Source organism: Plectropomus leopardus, chromosome 8, assembly GCF_026936395.1.
Source record: "Plectropomus leopardus strain MGB_pleo_1.0 chromosome 8, ASM2693639v1, whole genome shotgun sequence".
Taxonomy (NCBI): domain Eukaryota; kingdom Metazoa; phylum Chordata; class Actinopteri; order Perciformes; family Serranidae; genus Plectropomus; species Plectropomus leopardus.
In genome coordinates this window covers 4,708,014-4,735,892 of record NC_142183.1, presented here as the reverse complement: position 1 = coordinate 4,735,892, position 27,879 = coordinate 4,708,014, and the positions used below count along the sequence as shown (strand labels likewise).

The 27,879-nt window shown below is 39.7% G+C and overlaps 1 protein-coding gene across 3 annotated transcripts in view; it reads right to left on the bottom strand.

The window, feature by feature from the left end:
• Positions 1 to 27,879, bottom strand: part of cplx1 (complexin 1) — a 63,870-nt gene that overhangs the window by 8,550 nt on the left and 27,441 nt on the right. For all 3 annotated transcript variants that reach the window (XM_042493743.2, XM_042493746.2, XM_042493744.2), the window contains exon 3: positions 1,011 to 1,186. In XM_042493743.2, coding sequence (XP_042349677.1) covers positions 1,011 to 1,186 — 176 coding nt within the window. The remainder of the gene's footprint in view (positions 1 to 1,010; positions 1,187 to 27,879) is intronic.

The window sequence follows — 27,879 nt, the reverse complement described above, 5'->3', positions numbered from 1 at the left end:
TCTTCTAAACACAACCCAACGTGTTCCAGAAGAAATATGATCCAAAATTGTCGCACAATATCACTCACTGGAAAAGCAGTGAATTCATAGTTGTAATTTATCCAAATTTCGAAAATATTGCTTAAGTTTTGCACAAATCTGCAACAGAAACCCACCAAATGTAGCATTATACTGCAAGACAGTTATAGCATAAAATATCTCCTCTAAACATGTTCCTGTCTGTAAATTATTGACTTATTATTTGATAATCCAACTCTAACATGGAAAAGATTGTCATTTATCCACCTTTAGAACGATGTCTGTAAAAACATTATTTCAATTACTTTACTTTATTACTTTTCTTAAGACTTGAGGAATGAAATCATCAATGTTTCCTCCTGATTTTATGACAGAAAAAAGCGCTGGTCTGATGTTTGATGGATCTCTCCTTCGTATATCCTTCTACTGCCTTGTTTGTTCTCTGCTTTCTTTTCGATGCCGCTCTGTTTTGTTCTCTTGCAATCTGTCTCAGTCGGTCTCTCTCTCGCTCTCAGACTTGTTCCACAGTAACAAAGGCCCACTACACTTGAAGGGAGGACAGTCACGCTTAGTCAGCCCCTCTCCACTCGCTATAATCAAACACTTTCCGAAGATATGCTGTCATATCGCTCGGTCTCCCTCCAAAACTAAACTAAAGAATCACTGGGCATCAGCTCTGCAGTCCAAAGATAGCTTTACAAGGAAGAGCTTCACATGGAAAAGTTTCAGACTGAAAGCGCTCAAAGAGAGTTCAAGTCAAATATTCAATGAAATATTAGTAATGTCAAGAGGAATATTTGATCAATCAACATTTTATAACAGATGAATTAAATAGTGAGCATGAATTTATCAGACAAGACTTTACAAGAGAAAAAAGGGCAATCACTGATTGAAGTGGGCATGCATGTGTGATTGGCAGTGTCAGAAAGAAACTGTACCTTTGTTAATTTGTAAACTTTGTTAGCTGCATAGAAGTATTAATTTCATTTTACCTTATCTCTGATGCCCTGTCGGATGTTTTCTCTCTCTGCCTCCATTTTTGCATATTTGGCCTTCCTCTCCTCCTCCTGTTGCCTCAGTGCTTCTTGTCTTTCTTCCTCCTTTTTCGCGGCATCGGGGTCCTTCTCCTCCTCCCCACCAAGCATCTTGCCCATGTCTTTGGTGGCCCCTGTTGTCAGTGGTGACAGAGAGAGAGAGAGACGAGTGAGAAATAAAAGATTTCTGCTTGACATTTGTTTTAATGAGTGACACCTGCAATTGACAGTAATTGCACACAACAGATCTCAGTTATCGGCCGTTGCTAAGCATTTGGTGTGCACACGGCCACATCTAAGATTTGGATAATTCAATAGACATTGCTTTGTGTTTCAATCCCCTGTCAGGCCGGCGAAAGAGCAACACAATCTGCCCTCGAACTAACCAAAGACAAAAGTGTCTTTGTGTCAAGTGTGACAATGGATGGAACAAGAGGTGAGCGCCACGACAAGAGCCCGAGATAAGAGACACTGCCATAAATTATTAGCAATTCTTTTGATTGCTTTGGCCTTTGCTATCTCCAACAGGAACGCACACCCTCATGCAGAGGGTTCACTCAGACTGTGGGTCAACATCTGGGAACAAAAAGGCTTTGAGTGCTGTTCAAAGGACCACAATAAACAGACACCGCGACTGATCCCATCGCCTTTCGTTATATATGCTAAACAAGACATCAAGCAAAATATACACATTATTATCTTTAATACAGCTTTGGTGTTTGACTTTGGTGTCCCTACTGGATCGCTTCTAATGCAGATTACTTTCTTGCTCTAGATCGGAGCGCCAGTTCATGTTAATGTCATTGGGTTTTTCCAGTGATGCTTAAAGAGAGCCGAGAAAGATGCAAAAAAGTAATTTTGATTAAGTCCTCCTCTTGATGAAGACATGGTTTATTAAAACGCCCACAGGCTCTGGCAAAGCTGTCTCAGGCGCTGACATCACAGTGTATCTTAACTTCTTCAGACTGTGTCGAGCATCTGGTGTGTGCCACGGGCATCGAATGACATGCTTCATGGGTCACTACACAGCTGGTGTTTTTTGCCCTTGCCCAGCTCCCCAGGAACTGCCCTGTATGTCAGGTGCAAATCCAGGAACAAATATGTCCCGTATGTTGGGATGTGGAAAGTAAAGGCCTTTGCACACCATGTTTGCTTTGTTCATTTTCTTCTCATAAAGCAAAAGTTTGCAAAACGTGCAAAATGAAAAGATGGATTTCTTGCCTCTCTCCACTGTAGGTACCTCCAGAGTTAGGCCACTTTTTCTGAACTTCTTTGCAGTCAAACAACTATGATCTGTCACCTCTCAACATCACCAAAACATCCTCACAATCTTACAGTTAAAACGTTGCATCTTATTTAGCATTTAAAGTTATTGGGACGCTATTTGAAATAATAAACATCCTTAAAACATTGAAACCTTTGAACATTGATTAAAATATTTTTCTTTAAAACATTATCACAACTTGTGGGTGATGTTAGCCAATGTTGTGGGAACGTTCCCTGCTTGCTGGGCTTACATTTTGCTCCAAGTATGACCTGGCAGTACCGTTACCAGAACATTTTTATGTTACACTTTGTCAGTTTAGCTGCTTAAGTAAAACCCTTAAACAAAGACTGGTATTATCCTCCAAATCCTAACACGTTGAGAGACCGTAGTTCAGATTAGGAAGTTGCACAAATTAATCTTGAGTGTCATCCTGCTTGTTCAGCTGCTCCCGTGGTGCTTTTGAACATTACCTTTACACAGCGCTCCAGCTGTGTGTTCTCACTCCAGAGGCATTCGCGGTTCTTTCCAGCTCAGTGGCTGGAAACATGCCAGTGCTCTAACAGTGGCCCGACGAACCCTGAACCCACAACTTTTCGCTCACTTCCCACTCGCGGGGATGGAAATTGATTTTAATGAGAACTGGACCTCCTGGTTTACACCGGGTGAATCTGAAATACGCCTGGCTCTTTTTTTTTCCGAGTCCAGCTCACTTCCTGTCACTATTAGCGCCCTGATCTGTGCTCGGCTGCTATGCTGAGCCTCGCAGGCTCTCCGGAGGAACAACTCAAAGACACAGCCATCTGCTTCAGCTGTGAAATTGATGAGACAGCGATGACCTTGAGGTTCTTGGCTGCAGTTCGAACTTGCTGTGTTGACGGACCAGGACAAGCCCCGGTCCTTAGTCATACGGAGCCTGGTGACTGCTAATTAATAAACAGACATGTTGATGTTTCATGTTTTAACTCCTCAGTGTGCAGAAGACATGACATGTTGGCATGTAATGCATGCTTTCTGCTCATTATCTCAAGGCTTTTTCACGTCAGTGTAAAAAGACAGTGGAGTGATACACATAAAGGGGCCACATGTTTGGAGTTATGAGTTTATCCAGTCCAAATAAAAGGCGCCCTCTGACTAGGTATGAAGAAAATCAAAGGTGCATGTGTAATGTTTCTTCAAACACACCTAAATCTCAACTATTGTATGCATAAGGTCACCACATATGGTGAGCATTAGAGTTCTTTCTTGACCTTCGTCATGAGACTTGATTGAAAGTGACAGAAAAATCAGAAGTTGTGGTTATTTCAATAAATTTCTGTGACAGCATGATGCTGCATCCAATAATAAAGACAGTGAAATATAATCAAAAGCTATCAAAAAAGCTATTTATTGGATATTGATTTGATATATTTTTTGTCAAAAAGTAATTCCTAAAAAACTGTATGGTTATTTGCAAGTTTCCTCATTTTTCTCTAAATATCATCCCTGACCAGTCTCCTCGCTAAACACTCAAAGTGGTAGAAAGATGCTTTCTGATTTTGTCTAAAAGCAGAACCTTGTAGAGCCACTTTCCTGCAGTAACACTCATAAGGACATGTCTGTTTCTCTGTGCTTAAATCACCCTGAGGACGAACCAAACTGATGCTCTACAGTAAACTTTCTCTCTGACTTTGTTGGTCGTAGCTTGAGGAGGTTTCCCAAATCTTGTATGCATAGCAATCTCAGCAGAGGCTGAGAAGACTCTGATGGAGAAAATCCCTCATCACGTCTGGCATAATAAATTCCTTTTTGGCCAAGCTGAACAGAGAAACTTTTGAAATTAAAACTTGTTAAACTTCAGAGTCTGCAGATTGAAATTAAAAATAGCACCACATGAGAAACAGAGACAAGGGAGTAAGAGGATATATCTCATAAAGTCTACACTGAAACAAGGTATAAGGCATCATCTATTTTCAACTTTTCATTAAAACTGCCACTGATACCAGAATGACAATTTGTGTTATAGGTTAGAACAAAGATATAATGTTGAAACTCAATGTGGCAATCTGATTAACCCTGCTGTGTTACAATTATGCTCTTATTAAAAAGTATTTTTCAGTATAATCGGCTGTAATATCAGACAGACACACCTCTTATCTCGGGGCTACTGCTGATGATTTCCACTTCTTTGCAACTGATTCCACTTTATCTCTAGTATTTCACATGTTGCCGTGCCTCTCCCAAGCCTCCTCCACATGACTAATCTGGATGCTCGGGGCTAATTAGCTCGTCTGATTGTGACAAAGTTGCTGTGTAGGAGCCCGAGACAGTTGTCGTTCCCATAAGCCCTGGTGTCATCAAACGCTGCCAGCTGTGGCGTCTGGGAGCGGTAAGCAAAGCGAAAAAGCTCCAGAGGAAGAGCAGAGAGCCTCGGCTATGGTTAGAAAAACACGTAAACATGGTCGACAGTACTTAATTTGAAAGTACAATGAATAACTCATCCTTCACCACCGTGAGAGCTGAAGACAACTAGCTGATTGCTTAAATTGGTAGTAAAAGGCAAATAAAGGATTTAACTGGAGTCCTTAAACTCCTTTTATGATTAATCTAAAGCCAACCAGTTCACATCTAGTATACCTCCTGATATGATCTGTGATGTTTAAGGCCAAAGAGACCTTTTCTGGACATTTTACAAGACTTAAAAGTCCAAGAACCAACCACACAAACCACACTTTTAACAAGCTGCTAAATCTAAAAAAAATTAATCTGAATAAATTGTTTTTTTGTAAACATAGGGAAAAAAGGCAATGAGCAACGTGGCAAAACATGTCCTACAAATTAAAAGAAATTAGCATAAGGTGACAAGAGACTGACCTGAAAATTTGCTAAAAGAAGAAAAAAGTGAGTGAGAGACAAAGAGAACAATAAGAGCTCACTCCAGCTGATCCGGCAGTGATGCGCCGTGACGCACTCAAACCACAACCGGTGGGAGTTGACGGATGAGGGAGCACGGAGCAAAACTGCAGCTGAGCCGTACTGCAACGCAGATGCAAGCGGTGGAAATCCAGATGTAAAAGTCAGAGGATCTACAAAGTCGTGATTAATCTGCTGGGTATCATAAATATCTGGAAATCCATTTAATAGCTGTGGAGGCATCTCACTAAAAAAAAACGTCAGCTTCATGGTGGTGCTAGATGAAAAGTCAGCAGGGTTCATCCTCAGTGGATTATGAATGTCTGTGCATAATTTCATTGCATCTATTCGTTTCCATCCTCAGAAGCATGCTGCTAACAACCCGTTTCAAGTCATTCCTTACTACAGAAACCAAACCTAACCTGTTAAGTGACATCAGTGCCCTGAGTATAAAGAGCTAGTTAACTGTAGTAACATTACAGCTTAAAAAGGGCCTTTGAATGTCAGCTGAGGCCTGAGGGCTAATTTTGGAAACAGAAAAAGGCCACTTTTCAGTCAAAGCTAAAGACGCTCCTTTTTTGCACTGCTTCCTCCACCCAGTAATGACTGCAAACTTATTTTAAACTTGATTTTTAAATCTTTTTTTAAATAGTCTTTTTATCTTTTCACTCTCGTCTGCACATTTGCTGTTGTTTTGTTTTATATTTTTCTGCTCTGTAAAGCACTTTAAATTGCCCTGTTGTATGAAATGTGCGATAGAAATAAAGCTGCTTTGTCGTACAGAGAGATCAGTATCAGAGAGAAGTTTGGTAGTAATGGATGGTCGGGTCTCCGTGTTGCATTAGACCGGGCCGAGTTACATAAAAGGCTGGCTTTAGATTCGGAGCGTCTGGAAGTATCTGCGATGCCGTGTGTGTGCGGATGCAGCTCTGCTGGGTGTTAAAAACCGAGAACAAAATGTACAGCTTTTGATTCCCACTATGCATCTGTGCATGTGCGATGTGTGTGTCACAGTTCGCGTGCACGGCCGCTGTGAACAGTCAGAGCTGAGTATAAACTGTGTGTGTCCTCCAGGTGCATTTGGGCTCTGTGTGGGTTTTTTTTTCTTTTTTTTCTCGAGCTGACGGACGGGTGAGACCACATGAGAAGTGTCCCCTGTGGAGCCCAAAGGCACACCATGAAGGACGAAGTGTGAGAAAGACAGAGAGAGAGGGCTGAAATTGAAGACGCAGAGAAACAAGGACAGAGGAATAAGGTCAACTAGAATGAGAAAGAGTGAGATTATTTCCACTACGAGACAGCAAATTAGAGCGATCGATGGAGAATGACTTAGCTTAAATAAGAAAAAAGAGAGTAAAAGACCAAAAGCGGAAAATCTGTAACAAAGATGAATGAAAGAGTGCAAAAATTACAAGAAAAGGATTTTAGGAAAGGAAAAAAAGTAATAATGGCAAAAAAAAGGACAGTAGGCAGGTTTTCATTACAGATTTGTGAAAAAATTAAGCTGTATTTTGGAAATGGTAATAAAACACAATTGTGAGACGACTGCGTTTCCACTGAGAGATGTTCTGCGACTTCTCCTCTTGCAGTAAAATTCCAACACGCATGACGATGGATGTTCAAAACATCAGCGGGTTTTTTTCTATTGTTGCCACCGCACTAACTGCCATTATTCCCAATCAAAGACGACGTAGGTGTGTTATGTGATAACAATAGGAAGGCGAGCCCCTCTTATGTGGGAGCGGCCACGTCTGAGGGATTTCTGGGAGCTGATAGTCCACGATGTCACAGAGGAATTTTGGATTCAAAACTTCCGGATGATCGGCTCAACTTTTAAAGAGTTATGCGATGCGATAACGCCTCTTGTAGCTCCTGCTGCATCATGAGGGAGCCAGTTCCTACTGACAGGAACATAGCCATAATATCATGTGACCGAGAAAAGCCAAAAATGTGTCTTCATTGCACTTTTGGAAAACATGGCTTTTCTGAATAGCCTGAAATACCACTTTATGTGTAAAACTTTGTGTAATAAATGTGACTTTTAAATCGATATCTCACCATTAGGTCTATTTTATATTCACAATTTCAATTTTACACAATTTGAGGGTTAATGGAAACCCTCCTAGTGAGGAACGAAGTAAAGACAGCGAAATTTTGTTTTGTTTCAGGGAAAAGTTGAGAGAAAGAGAGAAAAGACACAAAGCTATATTGACATACAAAGAAAGATAAAACTGGAGGGCAACAAAAAGAGAAACAGATTGAGAGAAAGAGCGACAGAGAAAGATGAAAGAAAAAGGTGTTGTGAGGACTGCAGGGAAGACGGGAGATACTGCAGAAAAAAAAGTAAGAGCAGGAGAGAGGAAACAGCGGGACCTGCTCAAGGACTCTGTGTTCCTGCTCTCCCATCTGTCACCGGTCCCACGGCTGCCGACTGGCAGGCCCCTGCTTCAGTCCCCAGGGCCCGCACCAACCATCCAGACCATCATCATCAGTCTTTTGCCCACGAGCCGGGATGAAGGTGGAGAGACCACCAAGGGAGCCTCACCGTAAGGCAGAAAACAAAGAGAGTGGGCTCAGAGAGAGCAGACTATCGTTCCTCTGTCTCTCAGCGTCCTCCGTATGTGGAGACAAAAAAGATCTGCTTCTGAACCTCTTTTGCTGTTTCTATTAGTTTTATGGCATATTTACTGTCTGGTTAATTCTCAATGTTCTCAGCACTGTTTTCAGCAACAGCAGCAGGCGGCTGCGTTCAGCAGCACTGATGGATACAGCATCAGTTCCTCAGAGCTGATTAATGTAAATGAATTCAACCTTTCAAACCTTCTAGTTGTGATACTTTCTGCAAAATGTGGTGGCCGTTTCTTTGGTGACCAAAAGTCTAAAAGTCCCAAAAGTCAATTTCCTTGACAGTCCATTATCCCCCAATCAAACGCCCATAGCTTTAATGTCCGATTTGTCAGAAAATACACACTTGACCCAAACACCAGAAAAAAAAACGAAACAAAAAAACTGTTTGCATTGCAAACCACGGATGTGTTGAATTTGTCAACAATGCATGCTGTTTAATGAACGTGCAGTTAATTTTAGGCAAGGGATAATAACAATTAATCGACGATTAATGAATTGGTTGAGAATTTAATCAAACCTGCTAATTTAAATCAATAGGCTTTATTGGCAATATGTTGTTGTGAGCTTTGACTGAGGATAAAACACATTTTGTTTAAAATAAGCAATGTTTTTTGTTTTTTTTTGTTCAAATAATTGGTTGTTAATGTTACCAATTAACTGACTACAAAAAGTGCTTACAATTTGCAGCCCTAGTTTAGGCACAAAACCACTAATTGTTGGGAAAAGTGCTTAAAACACATGTTTAGTTGCATAAGTCAATGAAAATAGAGGCAGCGGTCGGTGAAAAACAGCCGGGTTCAGTAGTTTAAACACTGAAGGTGTCTGGAAACACATCTGGGATTGTTGGCTCAGATGGCGCAGGGGAAGTGTATTTTCGGAAAAACAGGACTTTAAGAGCAGTGGGCATTTGTTTTTGGGATAATTTGCTGTCAGAGAGACAGGCTTTTGGCCTAATCAAACAATTTTCGGACACATGGGGCTTTAACATCTACATCCCTCTTCTTTATGCATCAGAGGGTCTTTTTTGGGCCAGTGTGCTTCTGTGGCCCACTATCACACTCATTCATTGACCCAAAATTGTGGCCTTTTTTTGGCATAAGCACCAGAGGAGGCACTACAGGATGTGGCCGAACACATGCTCATGCTAGTTTTTTTTCACAGTTAAATAAAGATGATTTACTCGCCCACTGAGTGCCGGTGACTTGGCCAAGGACGACTAGAAAAGCTTTTACATTGACTTCAGAGTAACAAGGATGCTATGAGTCGTTAATCTTCCTGAGTAATCTGAATAATCACACAATCAAATTTGAGAACCTCCATCATGTGCAGTTTATTGCTTTTGAATTTGCCTTGACTTCATGAAAAGATGTTGCTGAGGTGGAAAAAACCCATCAGGTTATCAGTGTGGGTGTTTATAAAGTGACAAAAACACGTTCACATCCACATCTCGCCAACTTCTCAAAGGTCACGTTGATGTCACGGTTGCGTCGTGATGCTTTAAAAGATCCGCAGCTGTGTTTCAACTCCTACACCAAGTTTTCTCTGTGTCAGACCTTGAAAAGATAAGAAAAAAAAATCTTTTGTGAAAGCAGCACTGAGTCACTTTTCACACTGAGCTGTCTGTGCCGCTGCTTGACAACTATTGACTCAATCAGGGAGACTGGTTTGGTTTTTTGGAACACAGTTGTCCTTTGAGAGCTCAAACAACATTTTGGGTAGGAGACAAGGAAAAAGAGCCCTGTTCAGGACTGAAAATTGCTTCTGTATCGCCAAGAGTGACAGGCTGACCAGGGGAGAGATTATTTTAATAGATGAATTGTGCCAAGTTCAATCTCCTCTAAAGTGTCCGTGAGCCCATTCGCCTTCTGTTCCTTGTGCGTTGATGCTGTTAAGAGGGGGCCGTCAGTGATTTGACTTGTCTCCGTGTCTTTTAAAAAATGTCCTGAGCAGAAAACTGAGCTGCTGCTGGTGTGGTGATCCAAGTGGCTTGAATGAAAAATAACATAATGCTGCATTAATGTGATGTCTGAAGGTCGTAGTTTCCGAGCTGGAAAGTCATTCTTCCGTGTTCACGTGCTGTAAAGTCGTAAAGTGGGAACAACATGGAAGATACAAAGAAGACGGGCTGCGTTTTAATGCTAAAAACGTTCAAACAAGGCATTGATAGCTGTTTCCAGTTTATTTAAATATTTTTCTTTTTTCAATATTTGTGTATCTAATCTAGGTCACTCTACATTGACAGCACTTAACATTAATACCAAATTACACTTTACATGTGATCAAAAATTTATATGAATTACATTAATTTATAAAAACATTTCTTATTATTGACTTTGCCCGCCATGTTTATGCATTTGTGACATCAAGTCGGCTACTCGTGTTATAAACAACATTATCAGTGTTAGTATACTCTGGCCTGGCATGCTTTATAGTTAAAAGTTTGCTAGCTTGCTACAGCTAATAGATCCATACACTGAAATGTGCAACTATGAAAAATAAATGAAAATTATGAATTTTCTTTTTCCATCAGTTGTTGACACTGTTTCCGTGCTTTCCGCCATTTTCTTTTAATTAAATTAATTGAAAAAAATGCTATTAAAAAATGCTTATATTTGATATTTTTCCAATCCCAAAATACAACTTTCAAATGTTTCTATACCTTATCTGTGGATGTGTATGATTTAAGTATGTGTTAATGCTCTTTGGCTCAATAAAAAGATTTTAAACTGAAATAAAGGCACCGACAGTCCAGTGAACGTGTAGAAAACTGAATGAGAATCTCAGCAGCAGAGTCAATAGAAACAGGAATCATGTCAGCGGTTGACGTATTTGGAGAAGCGGACAGAGATGCAGAATGACTTTTCATTCCCTGGAAGTAAAATTTAAAGAGGACACTAAGGAGATGTCTCAACCTTCACATCACACCTCAGTAAATCTCTAGGGGTACATGGGAAATGGAGGCTGGAGGAACATCATTTCTGTGCTTTATCACCCGTTTGCAACCATTATCATTGGAGGACAGCTCGCAGGGATTCTGGCCTTGGCGCTGAGTGAGCAGGGACAGGACACATTTATCACCTCTGAGGTATGCATCAAGGACGAGGCGAACCATCCATCCACACACAAACACACAGTGTGCAGGTCAACACAACACACTTTTACTCGTTCTTCTTATTCCATCTAATGTGCAGACGAAGCATATTCGACAAGATTAATGACACCATCAATCATGAAAATGAGTCACTAAATCAATAGATTGGAAAATAAAAGACGTGTTTATGATCAGAGAGCTCAACTCAAAACAACCAATGAATCAGAGAACAACGTCTGATCAATGAAGATACAAATCCCAGTGAGCTTTGTGTTATGTTTCCCCCGAAAACAAAAACTGAAGGGCATGGGACGCAGTTTGGGAAACTGTCAAAACACTGCACATGAACAAGAGGGTGAAGCAAAATCAGCCTCTTTGGTTTCTTAAAGGTGGCGTGGGAATAAAACTCCACACATCAACCCACTGATGTCATCTAAAATGAGAGAAAATGAAATAATTGGTCCCAAATTGAGAGTAAATTTGGAGTCACTGAATAAAGGGGAAACAAAATGACACTTCCAACACACACTCAACTCAAATTTCCACTCAAAACAAAACAAAAAGAAAGAAAGCCAACCGAAGGTGTTCACTATCTGAAGACACACAACCAACTGAGCAGGAAAAAGCCAACCTCCCAAAAAAGGCTCCCAGCACAGCTGATTGCAGCAGCTGAGGAGAACGCCGCAGCTGCACCCAATAACTCCTGATTAGCAAGGAAAGATTTTGGATCTGTGTGGATTTCTGACCATTTATATTAACATTTGTAAAAGACAGATTTCATCTAACTCTTAGGGACTGTTGGCACATTTTACATGCTTTTCATTCTTCATTTTTTGGAAAGATATGGCTGTGTTCATGCATATGGCATACATTTCTACATTCATTTTGTTAAGTGCAAAAAAAAAAGCGCGATTAAAACAAATTTTTGATCCCACAGCCATCAAAAAATAAAAACATGCATTATCTTATTTCTGGGTGCCATTCTAGGCTTTTGCATTAGAATTTGTCATTTTTTAATATTTCCACCTGACATATTACAGGCTGTGGTAATAATATTTAAAAAAAAAAAACAAAAAAAAAACAACAAAACTTTGAATGTAATATATTGAAAATAATTCGAAAATAATTCATTTTTTTTCTTAATTTTTTTTTTTTATCTAAAAAGTTAGTGGCATTATGACAAAAATGTGGAATTTAAATGGTTAAAATTCTGAAAATTAATGAATATTTGAAATTCATATTTAGAACTGAGAAAATAGAAAATAATATTAATTTATAATATTTTTATAGCGTGATTTTGAAAAGTGCATTTTGTGTGCTGAGCGATTCGAGTGCGTGTAATATTAAAGCGGGCCCTAAGGGTTAAACACCTCAATACATCCAGCAAAAAATATACAACCTTTCTATGTTTGCTGAGGTTTCACCATAATATCATTTCAGCCGTCACTTTCATCGTGATCATCATTAGCTCATTACATGATTTGCTTTGTATAGAAAGTAGGTCTGATGGCGTCTTCTGGCTCCTCAGATACTGAATCTGCACTGGAGCGAGCTCTAACAGCCCACGACAGCTCGGGGTGGCACGTTTGGTCGCGTGCCAGAGATCACAGAGAGCAATCGCAGGACTTCATAAGCAATTACTCCGGAGTCACTGCAGTAATGAGTCATGGAGGTGACGCTGCGGCAGGCTAACCCTCTGCACTCTACCCACCACAGAGTCAGGGGGAGGATAAAATGCAGGAAATATTCTTTTTATAGTACACTTGTCAAGAAAAGTGACCATCTGAAATTAAAATATTGTTAAGTCCCCTGAAACCTGAGCAAATTTGCTTAATTTCTTTCAAGTACATGTGAAGAAGTCAATGATAAACTTAAAAAATTACAACAAACTTTAAATTGAAATTAGTAAAAGAGCAATAAATAAACACGAAAAATGGTTTAAGATATATTGGGTTAAGAAAGCAATGAAATCGCATAACGGTTAAATTTTTTCTTTATTTTCTTCTTGTTTTAAAGAATTACTATGGTTTACTGTAGTTTCTTTCAAGCACTTTTTTCTGTTTTATTTATTTTTGTTTTGTTTTGTTTTTGTTTTCAGGGAATTTTCTTGTAATTTTTCCTAATTTCTCACAATTTTGGGGGTCATTGTGTTTTAGTTGCTCATTGCCTTTTCCCTATTTTATTGAAATGCATAAAGCCAATTTGCCCAGTTTGTCAAAAACTTTATTATGTGTAACATCAAACCTTAACAAAATGAATAGGATCTACATGGAAGCAGGAAGACTTGTGTTGGTGCATGTGTGCATCAAAATAAGCTCCTTAATGCTGAGGTTATCGATTCAGGGCTTTGACCTCGATCTTGGCGCTGCTGAAGTGTCCTTGAGCAGATTACTGAACATCTCACTGCGTCACAGCTCTATAAAACGCAGACGTGTTCTGACCCTGACCATCATGTCTGGAATAGAAGATTGTTTTTATTCCCCCTACAGGGATCAATAAGGTATCAGACGGTACTTTAAAGGCATATTCCTCCAGCAGGGTTTTTTTTAAAGCTCTGTCTGGTTTTCTGATCCCTGTGTGTGCGTACATTAAAAGAAAAACCTATAAATAGTCTACTAGACTGCTCATTAAATGCCTCGGTGAGAGGCTGAGGTATTAATGCAGACTTTCTGAACATGATGAAGAGCTGTGTAAAGTCTGTGTACATTCAAGGGCAAATGCTTGGGTTTAATATCCACTAATGAAAGAGATTTTGTTTTAATGCAAGGAATTATTATTATTTTTGAACCCTAAAACCTTTAAGGGTTAAAAAAAAGTCCCTCCTCGGTCCTTCAAACATTACTTGATATGCCTCCCCTGTTTTGCACCACATAAATAACATGAGAAGAGAAACAAGTTAATCAGCTCTGAAGCCAAAAAAGTATATCTTTTTAAGTACACTGTTCATTAATTAAAGCTAATTATGTTCATATTTTATAACTGAATGATGGACCTGTTTAATATCAATTACCTAGTTATCAGAGGAAAGTGTTTCTGTATTGGTAGACCATTTTTAAACTTTTAAAAAGTTCTTTTTTTTTTCTTTTGAAGCTTGTTATAATCACACGTCAATCACTCCAATCGCTGAGATCATGTTAGTTCATTCTCACACTAATTATTCAAGGCCTAATTATAACCGGCTTGTTTGGAGCCACTGCTGTTTGCTTTCTTCTGTCAGGTACGAGACATGAAAGCAATTACGTTCGAGTCAGAAGTGACGAAGATTCGTTCAACTCTTTGCGGAGCTGAATAATTGGTCTTGATAATTGCCTTAGAGAGGATCAGTGCACAAGTGACAAATAAAAAATTAAATAATTGGATTTGTCAACTAATTAGACAACTATTACAAAGAAAGCCACTGATTGATTGGATAATAAAGTGCTTAAAAAAGGGTGAATTTTTAAGAAATTTAAACATTACATTTCTTCTCTAAAGGATAAACTGAGTAATTGGTTATCCATCTTTTGAGTTGATTTATTTCACACATTTACCTGAAAGTCTTCGCTTCTGTTTCCAGTTGTCCTATTTATACACCTCCTGCGTACCTGAGACGTGACTTCTAACACCTCATTTCAGATCCAATTAACAGGTTAGATAATCAACAGATTCCTTCATCTCTTACTGTTCTGCATGAAAATGAACCAAAAAAAGCATCAAACGTCTGAAACTGAACTCATCCTTAAGAGATATACAAGCAGCACTGAACATACTGATATCTGCATGTGTGTAAACAAAAGTGATGTTATCTTTTATTCTACATGTAACAGGTTGTTGCATATTCCCAGTTGAAGGCATTAAAGTTGAAACCGAATGCATGAATGAAAAAAGGGGGGATTTGTCAAACAAGAGCTATGTTCTGGAGAATCCATCAATCCTAGATTTGCATTTTCAGCAGCGGTATTTCCCACATGACTACAGATGCTAATGCGGCTCCCCCTTCAGCTCCGCAATGAAAATTCCCCATCATCCATGCAGCTAAAAGACTCGTTCACATTAACGCAATAGCAGCTCCTGACACGGCTCTCATTTTACACAATTTGTGGATCTCTCATCTGAAAATCAATGATCCAAACATCGCCATGATGACATCCCTATCTGTTTGATGAGGGTGTCAACGACAGGCTGAAACAGAGGCCAAAGATGTCTTGATGTTCATTTAAGATAAATATAAAACACCACTGTGAGTCATAAACTATGCAGTGAGAGGTTAAATGAATACTTCACCCTAAAAATTATCATTTGTATATTTATATCTCACCCAGTGGTAAGACACTTTATGCGAGGAAAACTTTTTTCTTGCATGACTCTGATAAACAAAGAATTTTAAATAATCCAAATAAATTGATGTATCAGGGGTAAGCATTGAAAAATGGAAATTTATTTTTAAACATCCAATCAAAAACTCTCACACAACTCAACAATTTAAAGGTTTTAAAGAACCGAATCCTGTTTTTCCTTAACTTTCATTCCTAAATTCATCTCTGTTTCTCGCCCCTTCCTCGCTTATTTGTTAGAAAGTAACTAAATGCTTCAGGAAAACATATTGGAGTAAAACTATCCATTTTATTGAAGAGATGTATTGGAGTAAAAACGAAAGTTGACAAGAATATATAAACTGAAGAACAGTAGAGATACTCCCAATAAAAAGTGACTGACTGTGAAGAAGTAATATTACTTTGTACCCTGTAGACACAAACAAATGAACTGACAGAGGCAGTGTTAGACCAGCAACTCCAGTGTTCAGTGAGGTAAAATTACTGTTTCATCAATAGATTTTAGTTTTGAAGAGAGTACAGATAAGTTTCACTTGCAGTTCAGCTCCCTGATGGAGAGGGCTGTCTGTTTTGGAAGTAACTGAGCATAAAACTGGATAAATGAAACTTGGATTATACAGCACGAGTTGTGTGAGAATTTGTGAAGAGATGCTTTGATATATTTTTGTTGTTGTTAAACACAGACTCCTTTAAAAACATTTAATGAAGAATTTTATCCATTTTTGGATACGTCATTCAGCAGAGGCATGTGAGAAAAACAGTTTTCTGAACAAAACGTAGCGTAACATGGGGTAATTAATAATTGATACACCAATGATCATTTGAGAGGTGCAGCATTTCTTTAAGAATCTAAGCCTCCTGCATTTCAGTCTGTCGAAAAAGGACAGAAAATCCTAAACCACAGAGCTTTAAGTATTTTTGGAGTTCGTCAAGTGGGTCAACAACTTTTTCTCATTATCCAAGTTGTTTATTTTATCGACAAGGACTTAGGACCCCACTAAAAAACACTCATTCATCTGCATGGATTTCAGAATAAAACCATCTATAAACTGCCTTATAGATGGATAACATGAAGTTCAATTTGAGATTAATTAGCCAAGGTAAGCAGTAAGCTCAAATTGAATCCCAAATTACAATACCACCTTTAAGGAAAAGTCAAAAAGCCTGGCGCTCTGTGATGCTGCTGTCACCTTCAGAAACAGGAATTACCATGAAAAAAACCCGTGGAGCTAAGCTGGCTGAGATCCTGCTCGGGTTTGTACTCTCAGCATTATGCATACACACTGATCCCTAAGACCCGAGGCTCCGCTTCCCTCTCAGCCCCCAGTTGTGCTTTTAGCTCCAATGTCAGCTCCTGCCTCTACGCTAATATCAGGAACCATGATTCAATCCTCTGAGCCTCCTGATGGCTCTGGGAAACCTCACTCTGTGAATTTACTCGATGGATCCAAGGCTCCCCGCTACGCATAATCAGCGTCACCTCATCCTCTCCCGCCACTCTCTGAGTATACTCATCGATCACGTGGGGGGAAATCTGATTTCAATGATAACTAACACCATTACTCAAACATGAGATCGCACCGACCTCCACGCCGTCATCCGTGGCTCGGATTTGTGCGGCTTTGGTGCTTTTTGAGCATGTGAAATATGAAAATGCAATTCATGCCAATCCCTCTCACAGCATGAGTGGTCATGCAGGAACAAAGACGGTGCGTACATACAGAGCAGGACTGCGGAGCTCTGCACGGCTCAGATTTGGATGCGATTTCAAATCTACTTATGCAAGTGTGAAAAACACCTGCCATCCTGTTTCGTGCAGTCCACATCTGTTAAATTATGCTTATCTGCAGTCGGACTGTCAAACGGCTTCACACACACGTCATTTTAACACGTTCTATGACACGTGGATGCACCGCTGCTTGAAGCATCACTGAAGACAAAAGTAGTGAAAAAAAGGGAAATATTTTCCTTCAAATGTTGCCGAGGAAAAATACAAACCACCTTAAATCAGTGTTTGAATAGGAATCAATAGCAAGCATTTTTTAGGCACTTGTGCTTGTATTATATACTACTTTAAACATCCTCTTCACCATATTTCATAAACAAAATACTGTATATTTTACTCCTCTACATATATGAGACATTAAAAGTTAAAAGTCTTTTCATAAAATATAACATCATTAATCACCCGGCAGTATATAATGAAGTTAGAATTAGCTCCACTGGGGCCATTATTCTGCCTAATGAGTGCTTGACTTTTGTACTTTTGATACTTAAAATCCTCAGCAAGCACACTTCTCTCTTTCTGACAAGCTCCAAAATGACACCCAATATAAGATGGTTATTGTGTTAATTACAGCATGATCCTGGTCTCTTTTGAGAAGTATCTCTTAAGAGGTTACTATCAGAAGATCAAAGGTAGTTAAAATAAATTTGCAACGGCACAAACGAGGCAAAAAAGAAAAGGAAACTAGACGGGCTGCAGCACCTTTTCAGAGGCTGAGACACTGCCATTAACGATGTGATATAAGGAGCACAAGGGTGCCGATTAGGCAGGTGGGGGGGCGTGGATGGACCGAATAAACCACTGAGTTTCATCCAGGAGTCCGGTGTTCACTTCCTGTCTGAATGTCTTCCATGTGCCTCTTTTGCCCAGTCCTAACCATCAGTGCCAGCATGTGCTTTTATTGACATCTCGCCATTTGCCATGTGCATGTGCTGTCTAAACATAACCATGTGCGGTGTAATCCAACCATGTGCTTGAGCTGATTTCATGTTTGCAGCATCCCCAACATCAATAGCAGATGCAGAAGGATACCGAGAGCGTAGTATGTAGATGCAGAAGTCAAGTGCAAAGTGGCAATATGGGATGACTTGGGAATGCTGCAAAATGAGACCAAGCTTGTGTTTGGATGTCAGTTTTTGAGCCATGGCAAAATCCAAAATGTAGTCAGTAAAGCTGCTTTTCCACTGCACAATAAAAAAAAAACTGCTAACATCCATTAACAACTGTCTCTTTGATTTAACTGAAAAGGCAACAATCGGAGGTCACACCCACGGTTTGTTGGACCCATCCACCGCCCTTCCTGCCCACCCAGTAGGGACACTTGTGCTCCATGAATTAGGTAGTAACCAGCAGCGTTTCATCTTCATGCTGACCACTCATGTATCTGCTGTGGCAGGTATCGTCCAGCTTAACAGAAAAAAAAAACAAAATCGCTTCAAAAGATGTGGTATTTGACGTGTTTGTAATGAAAATGAGCAGGAAATATTAGCAAACACTCCTCCGAGCCTGTAATCTAGAACATTGCTTGTTTGAATTAAATAAAAAAGTGAACGGTACAGATCTCATCACTTCCTTCAACACTGCATAAAACACAAACACTGAAGTACCTCGAAATATTGTTACAATGGAAAATCCACTTACAATAATGCCAACATCCTGAGCCATCCCTGTCCTCATAAACCACAGAACCCTTTCTCTGTTTAAAGGGTTAAACATCCTCTGTCTCGTTAGCAGCGAGACAGAGAGGATTTTAAATTTTAAAATCAAAATGGGATCACATCTCTCTCTTGAATTCACTTGTTGTATCCCCTGTCTTTCATAAAGACACCAGGTGTTCCTCATATTTTATACATTCAGCAAGACTTGGCGAACACAAAAGAAAGTTAAAAATGCTCCACTTCAAAGCCGAACTGGCCCCGATACACAACTGTGACTGGCAGAGGAGATGAATAAAGACACGCCGAGCGTGTGAGCATCAAAACATTTTTTAAAATCTCGTCACGGAGCTGGCTACAAACTCTAATGTGAAGTTCCACTTCTGATTTATTCGCCATCATCCCGTCTGGAAGCACAATGACAGTTGGTAATAAAATACAGAATTGATTCATTCAGTGAATCAGAGCCTGATGAGCAATTGCAGACTGTCTCTCTCTTTCTTCAGCTCAATAAAACCCTCCATTGAAATGATGTGATAGTATATAATATAACATTTCCTCGCCTTTCATAAAGGCTGTCCACATTAGTGCTCGGGCTCATGAATTTGCAGCATGCTGTTAATGATACGGCTTCTTTGTGTTATTACTTTTCTCAGCTTAATCAAAAACATTCAAGGCTGTATTATCAGTCGCCTCTCATTGTGCTCTGTGACCTCTCCGCATTTTCTCCTCTATAATAGAAAAACACAGCGAGAAACACAATGACACACAGACTCTCTGTTCAGAGCTTGTGATTTTGTGTTTGGTTGTTGTGTAAAATGCTAATGAAAAGCATGTTAAAATTAGAGTCTTAAAGCCCAAATGTCATCAGATTATTTTACAAGGTGAAATTCAATTCTGCAAACTCCATCTCTGTGTAGAAACCCTTAGCGGCCATACAGTCACACTTTTTTACCCCTTCAATTTTCCAGAGATAACAGGATAATCTTCCCTTGAAAACGACATAATAAATTTGATGTCTCAAGATAACAAATTCACTGTGAAAGACCTGAGATTTACATCACACAAGGCATGTCATGCCATGCTGATTGATGGATGCCCTGGACACTGATGTAGATAAGTTGTTTGTTTTGTGCTTTTATGCTTTCTATTCTTAACTGTTTTTTAAACACATGAATGAATTGTGTCACAACACAAATGTTAAAACAGCTGTCTGTCGAGCTAACTTGATGGCCTCACGATGTGAGTCAGTCTGCTCCTCTGACTCTGTTAGAGGAACTGGACACAAATAACCACCATGTGGTCATCTGACATCGCTTCACTGCATGTTTCATATTATGGTATTGTTCTCTTATCTCGATATCTCAAATTAATTATGTTGTTATCTCAGGGAAACACTGTTTTGTTATCTCGAGATCTTGTGAAAATTATCCCGTTATCTCGGGAAAACAGGAAAAGAAATCTATGAATGTACGGCTCCTTAGGGCTTCCGTACATTGTCCCAGATCCAAATACATAGAAATTCTAAGCAGATTTTGAGTCGAAGTGTCCTTAAACTTGTCACTTTTGCAAAATGACGATACTACAAAGTTGTCAGTTTGCAGATTAACTTGACATTCAGACTGAAAGTAGTGCTGATTAAAAGAACACAGAGATGTTTTGGGGTGTTTGTGTTTCAGGTAGATGAAAGATGATGTAATGTAATCCAAGAAATGAAGAGTGAGTAATAAATCCATGAGTGTGAAGGCTTAACGAATTCTTAAATACTCCACAGCAGTAAAAATGCTGCAAGACAGGATTATCACCATCACTACCATCTAAATGGGAAACCGACTTTCATTGCTCATGTTAATCAGAGCAATGCACTGAGAATGTGCAAATATCTGGGAAATATCTGGGCTTTTTTATATTTAACCCTTTGAAACCTAGATCAGCTTCACTTATCTCGTGCTGCGTTCAGACGCCTTCATAAGTATTTGAACCTTCAAAATCTGAGCATGTTGGTTTCTTTTCTTTTGAAAACATGGAGAAAAAAGGCAATGAACAACTTTGCAAGAACTTTTCTGCAAATTTAGAGAAATGAGTAGATTTGGAAAAATATTTTAAGAAAAGCTAGAAAAAAACTATACTTATATTGTCATGATTATTTATTTACTTTTCCAGTGCGATACTTCAAAATGCTCATGAAAATTTGTTTGTGGAAACTTGGCTGTTATGTAGAGTGTGATATGGAAGGACAGTCGAGCTACAACGAACTGAATTTAAAAAGGAGACTTAAATAATGTTGGACTGTTATGTTTATGCAATAAACAAAAAATATTCAAACAATTTGTTATGTAAAGGAAAGTTACATTACGTGTCTATTTCTGGAGGGAATTCAGCATTTTGAATTTCACACCAAAACAAACATTCAACCTTTTGGCTCACACTTTCTTCCATAAAGACAAAACTCCTACATGTCACTTGTGAGAGGCACGTAGGCGTCGTTGAGAGGAGTCCAACTGCAAACAAGCAGAAAGGTGAGCTATTCCACGCAGCGCACTGTTTTTGATTACACTTATCAGACTGTGCTGCATGACTAACCCTCAGAGGAAGGCTGGACGCTGCAAACATCAAGTCAGAAATTGAAGTTAAACCAGAAACATTTTATGCTTTTTGTGCTAAATGTTCTGTTTTGCCCTGAAACTTGTCTCGACCTTCAATTTGAGAAGCGTAACTCTGGCACATCCAGCCAGTTAGGTGTGCAAAAAGTGTGACTGACTGCAGGAGAAACATCCCATCATGCCTTTCCCTTGGCTGATTTTCAGTCATACCACACGCTCTGGCACACTTTCACGCCGGGGAGATGCTGGGGTATTTCTAGATGTCCTCTGATGTTCACGGGGCGACCGGACCCCTGCCTCTCCTGCGGCTCTTTGAAGTTGTTCTCGGGCAGAAAGAAAAGTGTAAGAAGTGAGCCGAGAATTGAGGTCAGCGTTGGATTCTCTGCAAGTTTTCCGTGGCGGCGAGGCACTCCGTGATCTCCCTCCATTTCTTCCTGAATTTCAAGAAATATAATCCCCATGTGATGGAAGGGAGAGTGAGAAAGGAGGGAAAGTGTGAATGAGGAAGACACAGGGAGGGACTGAGGCGGGGAGAATGAAAGAAAGAGACGGGGTAAGAAATTGGAAAATAGTAGAGGGAGAGAGAGAGGCCGGGAGTTGATTGTCGCAGAGGAGGAAGAGGAAGCAGAGTGTGACGGCGGGGTTTGTGATGCTGACTCATCCAGGCCACTGACCTTGGCTGGCAGAGGAAGGGGAGCCGTACAGAATATGAATGATTCTTTCCTCTACAGTGGAGATCAGAGAGATGGGATGCGCTTTACATGATCTTAACAATGTTTGACAAAATCCGACAAATCTGGTTTACGATAAGCTTTGTGAATTTTCTTAGGGTTTTTGTATAGCAAAGCTTAGTCCAATATCCACAGACAGTTCTAATATGGAGGTCCGTTGGTGAATCAGCAAAACTATTTTGCCATTCATTATGTATGTTCGATGTTTAATCAGGTAGATTGGCAAAGACAGTAAAATTTAGGCTGTTCTCATGCAAAGTTCATATGAAAAGCAATGCACCAAAACTCCAACACATTCTTGTCCCAACTCGTCACATGGTGTTGCTCTGTCAGTGGCGTTGTCACAGGTGGACGCTGTTGAAGCTGTTTACATTCGAGGATGCAGTTATTGAGATGTCAACAAATGCACATGGTGGGATGATGTTGTACAGACATGGTTGACCCCAGATCAAGCTGTTGCACTGGATGGACAGACCTTGTTAGGAGCCATAAGGACACATAATTCTGATGCAAATTCAAAAAATGCACTGCAGGAATCGAATGATGCCACCAGCAGCAACATGCCCAAAAACCAGACAGAATTTTGACAGTAGCTGCTGATTTTAATCAACTCATACTTCAACTCTAAAGATGTAGGAGGATCAAGGACAAATGAAACTTTGTTTTTTAGACTTTGTTTAGAAAAAAGACTAATAAATCTACCTTCTGCCTTCCTCTACCTTCTTATGTTTACACAACAGCACATGGCAACTAACTGTCGAGTCGATTTACGCAAAAGAGGCACATGGTAAGGTATAGGAAAACACACACACACACACACACACACACACACACACACACACACACACACACACACACACACACACACACGTGCGCGCTGGGAAGCAAACTCTAGTCTCCTGTGCAAATGTCAGGTGTTTGTGGAATCCATCCACCACTCCTCCTGCCCGCCCTATATGCACACTCATGCTCCTCATATTAAGTCCTTACCGACAGCGTTATTACCGGCCGCTGTCCTTCAGCGTTTAATGCACACATGACTGGCTCCGTGAGGCGGCGTTCTCAAGTGATGATGCTCATGCATGTTGAATATGGACGCACCCACTGCTGTCCATCAGCATGTAATAACAATGCCAGTGGTTCTGTCTGAGCGCGCTCTCATCTGATGCCGTCACGCCTCTTCCAAGGATTTAAAGTTTAAGATACATCTTCTGCTTACATTAACTTATCGTACATTCAGATAAGGAGCATTTTCACACTAAGTCAATGTCGTGGCTAGATAATTAGATGTAAAGTTGTCTGTGGCAGAAAAAACCAAGCACAAGTTGACTTAAATGAAAAATGTGAGCTTATCCCGGGACTTTATGAATGTTCTCCGTAAACTTACAGAGACAAGAGGAGGAAAAATATGAAGAGCTGGAGTTCCTGGTGAGTTCTGAAATGAGTCAGAGTCTGAACACAAACACACTTTTACACACACAGTCAGTGTATTTGTTTCAACCTTACAGCTAAATAACGTCTGTACAGTACATTTACTGTTTGGGGCGATAAAACTCAAGACTGAAAAAACAGACCTGCATTCAGATTTGTACATCCTGTTCACCCCGAAGTCCTGCTTGAACACATCTTTAGAGTTTTGTGGTTACACTGCATTTCTAATGTGGACTTTTCATGGACTTCATCAGCATTTAAAAGGGCATCAGCAGAGAAACTACAGATTTCTCTTATATAAAACAGAACAGACAAGAACTTTGTTTGTTCCACAACTTAAAACCAGCAAAGACACAAAATTTAGCAACACAATCACAGCTGTTGTTTTCAAGAACCTCTCATATGGCCTCAACACAAAGATGTTCATTGCATAAACTATGCTTGGTGAAAACAGGAGGAAGGTGTTAATGTTCACGTCCCCCCAGCTTGAATTTAGCCTGACAGATATATTTAGTGCAGCTATTTGGACCGTGGGTGGATGGCGCTTTTAAAGAGACTACACTTCAGGTACATTATAGGTGTGAAAGCAGTTGTTTTGGTGAGTGTCCGTCCTGCTGAAAGTGTCACTGAGTCCCCTCCTGCTGCAGACTTAATGCTGTTTTTTCCTTTGTCTGACCGGAAAGAGAGCTATAACCAAAAATATGGCAATAAAGACAGTTTATTATCACTTCTATTGTCTTAGCTTATTCACGCTAAACAAATTCAATCAATTCCAGTGAAGTCAGAGAGTCTATTTTCGATTCTCTGACCCCTGAAACACCTGTATCAAAACACATTTCAAAGCTCCTGGACTATAAATGAATTGCTGATGTATCATGGGAGGCTGTCAAGGTAAAGTCAGCGAGGTCATGCGGAGGTATTATTAGACAGAAAAGAAAGATGGATGTTGGAGTTTTATTCCTCGAAGGGAGAGTCATTAATGCAGTCGATTATGTCTTCATTTTGAACCTTGATCAAATTAGCACTTAAAAGGGGGAGATTTTCAACATAAAGCAGTAGATTGTATGTTGATGTGTTTCGGTAAATCTGCATCAGCCCGGTGGGAGAGTGCATATAGAGGTTCAAGTGCACAACTTCATGCATATTAATTGTAATTTTCTTCTTTTCCCAAGCAATTAAACACATAAAAAATGTACTTGCAGAAGAAACTATGAGCGCTTTTTGGGCTTTATTTTGAAATCAAGACAAAAGATTGGAAGTACAAAGAACATAGAGTCATAGGGTGGGTAATAAAGAGAGGAATAATTATTTTAGAGTAGCTGGGTGTTTCCATTTTTTGCAGGAAGTTGTTCCTTCAACTAGCACAGAGGATTATCACGAGCAGAACGATGCTCAAGGATTTGTTTATTCACAAAGAAACAGTGGATATAACCTGTTCTGAAATCCCTCAGTAACCTTTACATCTTTGTCTGCAATCCAAACACCTTTGTCCTGCTAAGTGCTCAGGAAGAAAAAGACTAAATGTGCCACCTGATTCTCTATGCAATAAGAAAAAATGTTTGGAAAAAGCAAACAAGAAGACAAAAGAATTACTTTACATTCTTTGTTTCTTTGCAAGGCCTCGTTAGCATTGGTTGTCCCTGATTCACCTACTGAATATATTTGTTTCTACACGTCAGACTGCAATGCTCAGTCTCTCTGCCTCTTAGCTCGTCTTCTACTTTTACATCAGATAAATCCAGTAAAAAAACAAAAACTGATTTTAACACCAAGAAACCTTAAGGAAAAGCCACTTTTCCAGAGACGCTGATTTCTGTATGAGCTTCTGAGTCTGCAGTTTACTTTGTCTTGATGACCACAGAAATGCATCCTCATTTGTGGGGTTCTGTTTAAAATTGGTTGTTTGTCTTTTGCACGCAAATTTTATTTCTCTCCTCTAGTTCACTCTGTCTGTTTCCTCAGTTCATTTAAATGGACAACTGCTGCAGTTTTTATAGCGTCGTCAAGTGCATCTTTTCCTTGAAGATGAAAGGTATAAAGGGACATAAAAGACTGAACTCTTGCAGTTTGCCTTTGCCCCTTCCCCACTGCCTGTTCAAAGTGGAAATGTTGCAGCTTTATTCTGCATAACCATTCTGTATAACCAGATTGGCAAACTTTTTATTTCCTTTTTTTTGGCCCTTCGGCCCCATTTTTTCCTCAGCAGCAGTTTGTTGAGTTTAGTGGTGGGATGGAGAATTAGGGAATACTTTGTGGTCATATCTGATCAAAATATATTGATGGATTAGAGAAACAGCTGCTGCACAGGTGAGAGAAATCAAACTTTCTTTTGCTGCCATTACACAGGGTAGACGCAGCAAAGTTTCACTTTCACTGTACCTGGCACTATGCAACATATTCTGATCCCAGAGTCGTCACGTTGCCATTTTGGAGTGGACTTCCACGTCTTCATATTACACCCTAGGTATCCTTCTGCATTTGCTGTTAGCATTCTGCGATACTGTTATGTCAACACAAGCACATGGTGGGATTATGCTGCGCGTGGTTATGTTTAGGCAACTAAAGCACATGACAACCAACACAGGGACGTCAACAAAAGCAAAATGCTGGCATGGATGGTTAAGGAAAAAGGAATACGTCAAGGTGTAGAAAGGTAAATAGAGAGAGACATACATCCATAAACAGAGAATCTATATGTGGCAGCAAATGCTGATATACTTTGCAGGTCTCCTCAGCACTATGTGGTTTTTAGCCTCATCCAGCTCATTGTTTAGATTTCATGAATTTATAAAACTCAGAACTTTGCTTCAAAGATTTCTCCAAGCACACTGGACATCTGGATAACTTTACTGACTGAAACATGTAATATGTCTCTATAGATCGTCCATATTCAAGATTCGATGGTTTGCATGCGGTAAACCTGCTTTTTGGTCTCACAAATGCAGCAAAACATACAAGCAGAAAAACAACACACACACACACGCTGTCACACACGCGGCAGTCGATCTTTGCTCTCTGGGTCTGAAGCGGTCAGCAGCACCAGTGAAGCCCGCACTCGCTCAGACATCCTGACAGGCTCGATGTCTCAGAGCCGGCGGTCGTGTATGACTCAGAGTCAGCAAGATGCATTTATCGCCATGCGCTGCGTACATACCAACACACAGCCAACTGTGTACGAATCAGTACATTAATGCATGTGACAGGAGCAGCTCACTCGGAAAATTAACCTTTATTCCTCGAGGTTGAACGGGGAGTGCTGGTCGGTGGCAGACCGCGTTAACGCTGGGAGGAGAGGCTCGCGTGTGCCAGGTTTTGGGAAGCTAACTGGACCTGCAGGGTGTCAGATGGGGAGTGAACTGATGTCAGAGCAGCTTAGATTGCTCAGCTGGCTGATGATAAAAGCCTGGCAAGGAACTCTAGCTTGGACACCAGACTGTAAAAATGAGATTTTGACAGTTTACAGCAAACAGTCCAAAATCTGGAGAATAACTTTTAATATCCAGTAGAGTTTCGGTTCTTTGGTGGACTGTAAGTCACACTTTTTGGTATAGCTTTTAGCATCCAAAGCCTTTTGGTGCACTCCGGTGACAGTTCACCCTAGAGGACTCTTTGGTGCATTTTACACACTTTTCATTCTTTGTTTTTTGATAATCGGGGTGTGTTCATGTATATGGCATATATTTTGCCAAGATTGTGTATTTTTGTTTAATCTTGGAAAGCAATTGAAAGAAAATGTTCAACCTGCAAATTTTTGATCCTACGGTCACCAAAACATAAAAACATGCACATGCATGTAACATGCACCGTATTATTTTCTGTGTATCATTCTGGACTTTTGCCGTGGAATTTAATTTTTACTATTTTCCACCAGATTTTTTCAATTTTATGTTATTCTATTTTTTAACCATATTTGGCGAATGGAAAATACAAGCTATTTCCACACAGTGCCACAATCAATGTTGCTGCACATCAGGATGTGATAATAATAATAAAAATAAATCTACTTTGCACGTAGTATATTGAAATTAATTATTTTTGTGTGTTTTTTTCATCTGAAAACATAGTGGCACCATGACAAAAACCTGGTTTTGAAAGGGTTCAAATTCTCACATCAAATTAACACAACTACTGTTTTATAACAGTTACAGAGGGGTGTACTTCATCCTAAATAATGTGTAGCATTTAAGAAATTATTAAAATGTAATATTTCAAAAAGGGTGTTTTGCATAATTTTTCCCACCAGGAGAAGGATGGGAAATAATCTCAAAAGGGATCCAATTGTAACTGATCCTACAGTCGCTGAAAGATCTTATAGTGTGTGACTGAAAAATCAGATTTTCCTTAGATGTGAGAAGGTGTCATAATTTAGTCTTTCAAGTTGTTTTCAATGTCTTGTATATGGTGGGTATAAATAAAGACACTGCAAAGATTCA